The sequence below is a fragment of the Gekko japonicus genome, unplaced genomic scaffold, assembly GCF_001447785.1.
Source record: "Gekko japonicus isolate JY-2015 unplaced genomic scaffold, Gekko_japonicus_V1.1 scaffold1705, whole genome shotgun sequence".
Taxonomy (NCBI): Eukaryota; Metazoa; Chordata; class Lepidosauria; order Squamata; family Gekkonidae; genus Gekko; species Gekko japonicus.
Window position 1 is genome coordinate 403,512 of NW_015161450.1, and position 7,610 is coordinate 411,121.

At 47.7% G+C, this 7,610-nt stretch overlaps 1 protein-coding gene across 1 annotated transcript in view; it reads right to left on the reverse strand.

Annotated features, from left to right (window-relative positions):
- The window catches only part of FAM124A (family with sequence similarity 124 member A), a 19,766-nt gene extending 14,823 nt beyond the window's left edge, over nucleotides 1-4,943 (reverse strand). The window contains exon 1 of the mRNA XM_015429053.1: nucleotides 4,867-4,943. Coding sequence (XP_015284539.1) covers nucleotides 4,867-4,943 — 77 coding nt within the window. The remainder of the gene's footprint in view (nucleotides 1-4,866) is intronic.
- Between the last annotated feature and the right edge of the window lie 2,667 nt (nucleotides 4,944-7,610).

Here is a 7,610-nt window from a genome sequence, read left to right on the forward strand (position 1 = left end):
GAAGAGAGAGAGAGAGAGAGAGAGAGAGAGAGAGAGAGAGAGAGGGGCTACAGACAACCAGGTGCCACAGGTTGGATTCCTTACTGAAAGTTGGAAGTAGTATAATTTGGCTTATTTACGTGTCTGAGGTTAATGGGACAGGGCATGTTTGCCATCGATTTTGATGAGTTAGTTCCAAATGCTCATCCCTTTGATGCAGAGAGGACCACAGGATATGCGTCAACATTTTATGTTGTGTACAATGGATGGCTAAGGGTTTCCACCTGCAACTATGCACCTTTAAAATGCCATGCGTACATATCGGTATCTCTTCCAGAATCCGGACTCTTCTGAAACTGTTTTACTCTATAGACCTCGGAGTGGTGGAAAACATTTAGTCTGTAAAAAAGCTTAAGTGTTCAGAGGGCAGTTGTGCTTCTGTACCATGCATAGGCACCTACTCCTTTCCTCTGACTTCCAGGCCATTTCCACACAGTTTATTTGTCCTGGATTCAATGTTATTGGGAAGCAGGGGTTTTTTTTTAACTGCTTCCCACAGCACTGCGGTCCATTCATGAACCTCCTGGGGTTTCCATGGCTTTTCTTCAAACTTTCTTAAACCTGCTTTGCTCCAAGGTTTCCAGAAAGACTGCAGTAAAGCAATCTGGATGGCTGCTGTGTGGGTGGGAAAAGCCGGATTTTCTACCCACACACCAGGCATTTTCTCTGGGTGGGAAAAGCTGGATTTTCTACCCACATATCAGCCATTTCCTCTCCCCAGCACCGGGGCAACTGAATACCGTTATACTGATCTAACATTATAACAATATGTATAACAGGTTCTCTGGATTCCCAGATTCCCTTAAAAAAACAGTAAGTCTATTGAGCAAATTTACATTGGGGTTTTTTTCATGCAACGTTTTATATTCAGCCAGAACCCTACGTCATATGCAGGACGTGATGTGCTGTGTGTACCGTGCTTCCCTGCACTGACCTGGATAGCCCAGACTAGGCCGATCTTATCAGATCTCAGAAGCTAAGCAGGGTCAGCCCTGGCCAGTATTTAGATGGGAGACCTCCAAATACTACCAGGATCATGATGTGGAAGAAGAAGAAGAAGGCCCTGAGACGGTCTTGGCTGGGAGGGTGGGGTAGAAATTTGATGAATAAGTAAATAATAATAAAGACGATGAAGAGATTTGGATTTATACCCTGCCCTTCATTACCCAAAGGAGTCTCAGAGTGGCTTACAATCTCCTTCCCCTTCCCCGCCCCACAACAGATACCCTGTGAAGTAGGTGGGGCTGAGAGAGCTCTCCCGAGAATTGCCCTTGAGAGAACAGCTCCGAAAGAACTTATGACTGATCCAAGGTCACACCAGAAGCTGCATGTGAAGGAGTGGGGAATCAAACCCAGTGCTCCCAGATCAGAGTCTGCGCTCTTAAGCACTACACCAAACTGGCTCTCTGTGGAGGCAGGCAGTGGGAAACTACCTTGGAAGGTCTCTCACCTCGAAAACCCCCAGGGGGTCACCATCAGTCAGCTGTGACTTGACGGCACTTTCCACCACCACGCTTCCCAGCTTCCATATTCTTCAACAAGAAAACACAAAACAACTACTGCAAATTACACCCACTGCAATATGGTCGGCTTTGCTTAACATGGATCGTTTCAGAGGGAACACAACACAAGCACCAAAGGGAAAGAAGAGATGTGTTCTAGCTGCATAGCATATTTGAAGTCATGAAGATAGGCAAAGTGATTTTTGGGATTCAGGACCCTACATTTGATTATAAGCCCTGCTCATGAGCAGGGTTCCCTCTAAGCTGAGTTAGTGTGAGCTAGCTCACAGTTTTTTAGCCTCCGGCTCAGACATTTTTGTCTTTGCTCAGGAAGGAGGGCTCCAGAGCAAACTAATTTATGTAGCAGCCAAATCACTCGCTCACAACTTTAATGCCAGTAGCTCACACAGTAGAATTTTTGCTCACAAGACTCCTCAGCTTAGAGGGAACATTGCTCATGAGCTACAAGGAATGCACGTTTTTCTCTTTATGTGTGTGTTGAATAATGTTCGCGTTACTGTCAATGCATGTACACTGGAATGTGTGATTGAAACCACAGCTTTCTCTGGGTACTGGTGCCGACTTTCAGTTGTGGAAGGATAGTTAGATTCGACTCCAGCAGCACCTTAGAGGCCAACAAAAGTTTCAGGGCACAAACTTTCAAGAGTCAAAGATCTCTTCATTGGACACCATGTGAACACACACTGGCTTTTCCTTACAAACAGATGTCTGTGTGTCCACTGCAATGCGTGAACAGGGTTTAAATGGTGTTCCAGTGGGCTGTTCTGGTTTCTAAAATCATCAGGAACTACCTTCCTTCCCTAGAACAGATCAAAATGAAAATGTTGGGAGGAAGCAGAAAAAGAGTTGGGTTTATACCCCACCCTTCACTCGGAGTCTCAGAGTGGCTTACAGTCTCCTTCCCTTCCTCTCCCCACAACAGACACCCTGTGAGGTGGGTGGGGATGAGAGAGCTCTGAGAGAACTGCTCTTGAAATAACAGCTCTGAGAGAACTGTGATTGGCCCAAGGTCACCCAGCTGGCTGCATGTGGAGGAGTGGGGAATCAAACCTATTCTCCAGATTAGAGTCCGCCGTTCTTAACCACTACACCAAACTGGCCCAGTATATAATTCGTTTACACAGCAGGGTGCATACACACCATTCACATACAGAGCCAGTGTGAAATAAGAGGGCCATACTAGGATGTAAGAGAACAAAGTTCAAATCCTCCCTCCATCACAAAGTTTGGTTGGGCCAGTCTTTCCCTCTCTTGGGAGGGATATCAGACGGTTGGGCTGATGCAGCCTTGCATGTGCATGCTTTGCCCATGCAGTCCACCTGCCACAATAAAAAGAAAGGGGGTGGATGAACAGATCACATGGGCGAGACATGGGCACACATGTGTGCAAATGCACCTACACGCGCAACACGTTCCACATGCATGGGTTAGGAAACTTGAGTGCAATCAACAAATCAAGCTGGAATATGAACTGGCCCCAAGATTCTGAGGTGGTCGAATTCCATGTTCCAGAGGCGTCACCATGTGCCACAATACTCAACGGTATTCAAATTACATGGTATTTTCCAGACGATGGTTGCACACAGCCACATTTAATATGACAAACCTTAGAGCCAGTGAGGCTGCAAAGCCCCTGTCTGTGTAATGTGGCTTCCTCCCTTCTCACAAGTATGCTTTTTTTTTTTTTGTATTGTTTTTCCTTGAACATTCATGCACATGCATGGGTTAGGAAACTTGAGTGCAATCAACAAATCAAGCTGGAATATGAACTGGCCCCAAGATTCTGAGGTGGTCGAATTCCATGTTCCAGAGGCGCCGCATCACCATGTGCCACAATACTCAACGGTATACAAATTACATGGTATTTTCCAGACGATGGTTGCACACAGCCACATTTAATATGACAAACCTTAGAGCCAGTGAGGCTGCAAAGCCCCTGTCTGTGTAATGTGGCTTCCTCCCTTCTCACAAGTATGCTTTTTTTGGGGGGGGCTATGCTCTTCCATGAGACGTTCAGCCGCTTTTTGCCCTGCCCCATCCAGTCCCAGTCCTTCTGTGTTCCTCACTGTTCATGAGATGGAACCCTTTTCCTCATACAGGGTCTGAGGAAGTCCTCAGTGGTTTTTAAAGACAAGGTCTAAAAATTAAAAAAAAACCAAAAACACATCCCATTCTCAAAGGCAGGGGGGAAAGGAGGAATGACCCAAGCAGAAACAGTGGTGTAGTGATTAGAGTGTCAGGCTAAAATCTGGGAGACCCAGCCTGGATTCCCCACTTGGCCAAGGAAGCTTACTGGGTAACTTTGGGCCAGTCACATACTCTCACCCTAGCCTACCTCGCAGGGTTGTTGTTGAGAAGATCAAACGGAGGGAAGGAAAACAATGTAAAGCCATTTTGGTCCCCATGGGGAAGAAAGGGGAGTATAAATAAAACAAATATTCTCCTCACAAAGCAATGTGAAGGAGAACAGTTGCAATATATATTATAAAATTTAAACAACTTAACATGAATTCTCTTTTGCAGACATTTCATCTCACAGTGCATCGCGTGCTTCTAAGTCTGTTGGCTTCAATGGAGTCAGAAGGGCTTAACTCTGTTTAACGCTGCACTGTCAATGGGCAAGTATAATATAACTGCATGAACCGGTACTGATCAAGGCATATGCAAAGGTTTTTCCCCACCCCCTGCTGTTTGATTTGGGTCCCAATATTAATCTATGCCTACAAGTCCTATTGAGAAAGAGCACAGCACAGGATTTTCCTAAAAATATATTTTCCACGTTTCTTCTTGCTTGCACCTGGGGAGCGGTGCTCCTCTCAATTCTGAGCCTTCGAGATACACACACCCATCTCCGGGTTGCAGCGCCATATCCTGAAGGCCAAACCACATCTTTCGTGCAAACGCGCGCAACCAGCCACCCGATTCGGGACGGCGAGTGGGGCTGAGAAGGAAGGCGGCGCTCAACCCTTTTCTCGCGCCAAAAGTCTTCTGCGGAGTTTTAAATGCGAGTTTGTACAGCGTTCCGTGCGCCTTGGTGTTTAGTCATGCCGGCCACATGACCACGGTCTTCGGACAGCGCTGGCTCTTCGTCTTTGAAACGGAGATGAGCACCGCAACCCTAGAGTCGGACTCGACTGGCTTTCGAGCAAGGGAACCTTTACCTTTTACCGTGCCTTGAAAGGCTGGTTCCTCAGCGCCTAGCTAAGGCGCGCCTCGAAGTGCTGGGGATCGACGAGGCGCGGCAGGATAGACCGCAAATGCTCCCCCCGCCCGCCGACAGCCCAGACCTGAGGGAAGGACTCACCCGCCTGTCTCGGCCCCCGAGTCCGCGCCGTCGTCTTGACCACGCCGGCCGCCGCTGCTGCTCCCCTTCCGGTGCATGGCTCGGCTGCTCCCGGGTCTCAAGCGGAGGATGCAGGCCAGCGACGGCTGGGCGGTCCCTCCTCTGCGCGGGAGGTCCCTCAGTCCATCTGCCGCCTGCAACCGGAGATCTGCCTCTCCAGCCACCCTTTAAGCCCTTCGCTTGGTCTTTTCCAGATCAGGCGTCCTCCACGCGGTCTCTCGGGGGTGGCGAGAGGGGCTCGCTTCAGAGGTTGCGTTTCTCTTGCTGCCTTTCCCCGGCAAACTGTAGCAATAAAAATTTTAAAATGCACCCGTGAGGCTCCCGGGATGAAATCTGCATGACACTTACTCTAAAGTAGTCTCGTGGTTGTTGTGGAACACTTTGGGATGGTGGTTTAAGTATGAATGCACAAGCTGATCTGATTTGTGGGTTGCCTTTATCCAGTTTGCAAGCTTTCCAGCTGCATTGATGGGTATGAAATGGGTATAGACAAATATACTGGGTTGGATCCAGCCAGCATTTTCATTCCGTCTGGCTCAATCACCCTCTGTATTGCAGTCCTCCTCCCACATGGCATTTGTCCACGCAGATCCCATAAGCCTCAGCAAAGCCTTTTCCTAGATTCTCAACTCCATAGAACAAAGGCCTAGTTACAAAAACTGTATATGAAAAAAATGTTTGTGTTGTCATTAAACCCAGCACTTGTGGTAGCTGTCTTTCGGATCCTCCCCAAACTCCCCAAATGATGGCCCGCTTCTTATGTTACGCCAGTGGCATGGAAACCCTAATAGCTCTGTTTCTTTCCATGCTGTTGAGATTCGGGTTATACCCATGGCCTGGAAAAGTGTGGCCTGGCAGCCATTCCTACACCAATATAAGAAGGAACCATAGATACATAAAGGGCATGGGGGTCTCCCAACGAAGGTTCGTGTCTTTGGAGTACAATGCATGCTTTGCATACAGAAGATCCTTGTGGTTCAAAGTTCAGTCCCTCTTTCTTGGACAGGATAAACTAGGTGAGTGGTTCCCAACCTCTTCTAGTATGAGGTCCCCTCTTTAACCAAGAGAGCCAGTTTGGTGTAGTGGTTAAGTGTGTGGACTCTAATCTGGGAGAACCAGGTTTGATTCCCCACTCCTCCACTTGCACCTGCTGATGTGACCTTGGGTCAGTCACATGCTCTGGCACAGCTGTCCTTGAAAAAGAGCAGTTTGTGTCAGAGTTCGCTCAGCCCCACCTACCTCACAGGGTGTCTGTTGTGGGGAGGGGAAGGGAGAGGAGTTTGTAAGCCGCTCTGAGACTCCAAGTGAAGGGCGGGGTGTAAATCCAGTCTCCTCTTCTTCTTCTTAACATGAAAACAAAAAATGGACCCCTCCCACATGATAATAGTTGTACTGTTAGTATCCATTGATTGAGAAAATACATAATGACAAAAAGGTCAAATTGCACATATGGATTTGTAGACCCCTTAACTTCATACCCCCCCCCCAGGGACCCAGAACTCCAGGGTGGGAACCAGTGAACTAGACTAAATTAGATGGACCAGTGATCTGTGTCAGAGAGTGCCATGTGTTCACAATGCATACATTATGCGTACAGATTGTTTCTGAAGGGCACTGTCTTCCCTCTTACTGTCCCTTTACACTAGTGCTGATTGTCTGTCAAGTTTGTCATTGTCAAGTTTATCATTCTGTTTATCATTCTCACAGAACCTCTGTTGGGTTCCCCCCGCAACTAGATTCCAACAGAAGGGAAAATCCTCTCCAGAATGAGCCCTAGTTGTGATGGTCAGCTGTAGTTCAAAGTGAGCATTGTGTCATTTCACTGTTACTCCAGATGTGTGGTTCTAAGCAGAAGTACACCCTTCTATGCCCACTGAAGTCAGTATACCTAGAAGGGTGAAAAGACTGCTGTTCAGTGACCTAGAGAGCAATCCCAGGCAGGTCTACTCAAAATCCTGCTTAGACTTATACAATGGGGCTTACTCCCAAGAAAGTTCAAGATGGGTAGCCGTGTTAGTCTGTCTGTAGCAGGAGAAAACAGTAAGAGTCCAGTAGCACCTTAAAGACTAACAAAATTTGTGGCAGGGTATGAGCTTTTGTGAGTCACTGCTCACTTCTTCAGGTAAAAAGGTAAAGGTAAAGGTTCCCTTGCTCGAAAGCCAGTCGAATCCGACTCTAGGGTTGCGATGCTCATCTCCGTTTCAAAGCCGAAGAGCCAGCGCTGTCTGAAGACGTTTCCGTGGTCATGTGGCCGGCATGACTAAACACCAAGGCGCACGGAACGCTGTTACCTTCCCACCGAAGTGGTACCTATTAATCTACTTGCAATTTCTTGCTTTTGAACTGCTAGGTTGGCAGGAGCTGGAACTAGAGACAGGAGCTCACTCCGTCATGCGGCACACTCGGGTCTCAAACTGCTGAACTACCGACCTTCCACAGCCAGCAGTTCAGCGTCTTAACCACTTGAGCCACCGCAGCTTCTTCAGGTACTCTACCACAAATTTTGTTAGTTTTTAAGGTGCTACTGGACTCTTACTCTTTTTTACTCCCAAGAAAGTATTCTTTGTTGTTGTTGTTCAGTCGCACAGTCGAGTCCGACTCTTTGTGACCCCATGGACCACAGCACGCCTGGCCCTCCTGTCTTCTGCCGTCCTCCAGAGTTTGTTCACTGCATTGATAACAACTGTCTAACCATCTCATCCTTT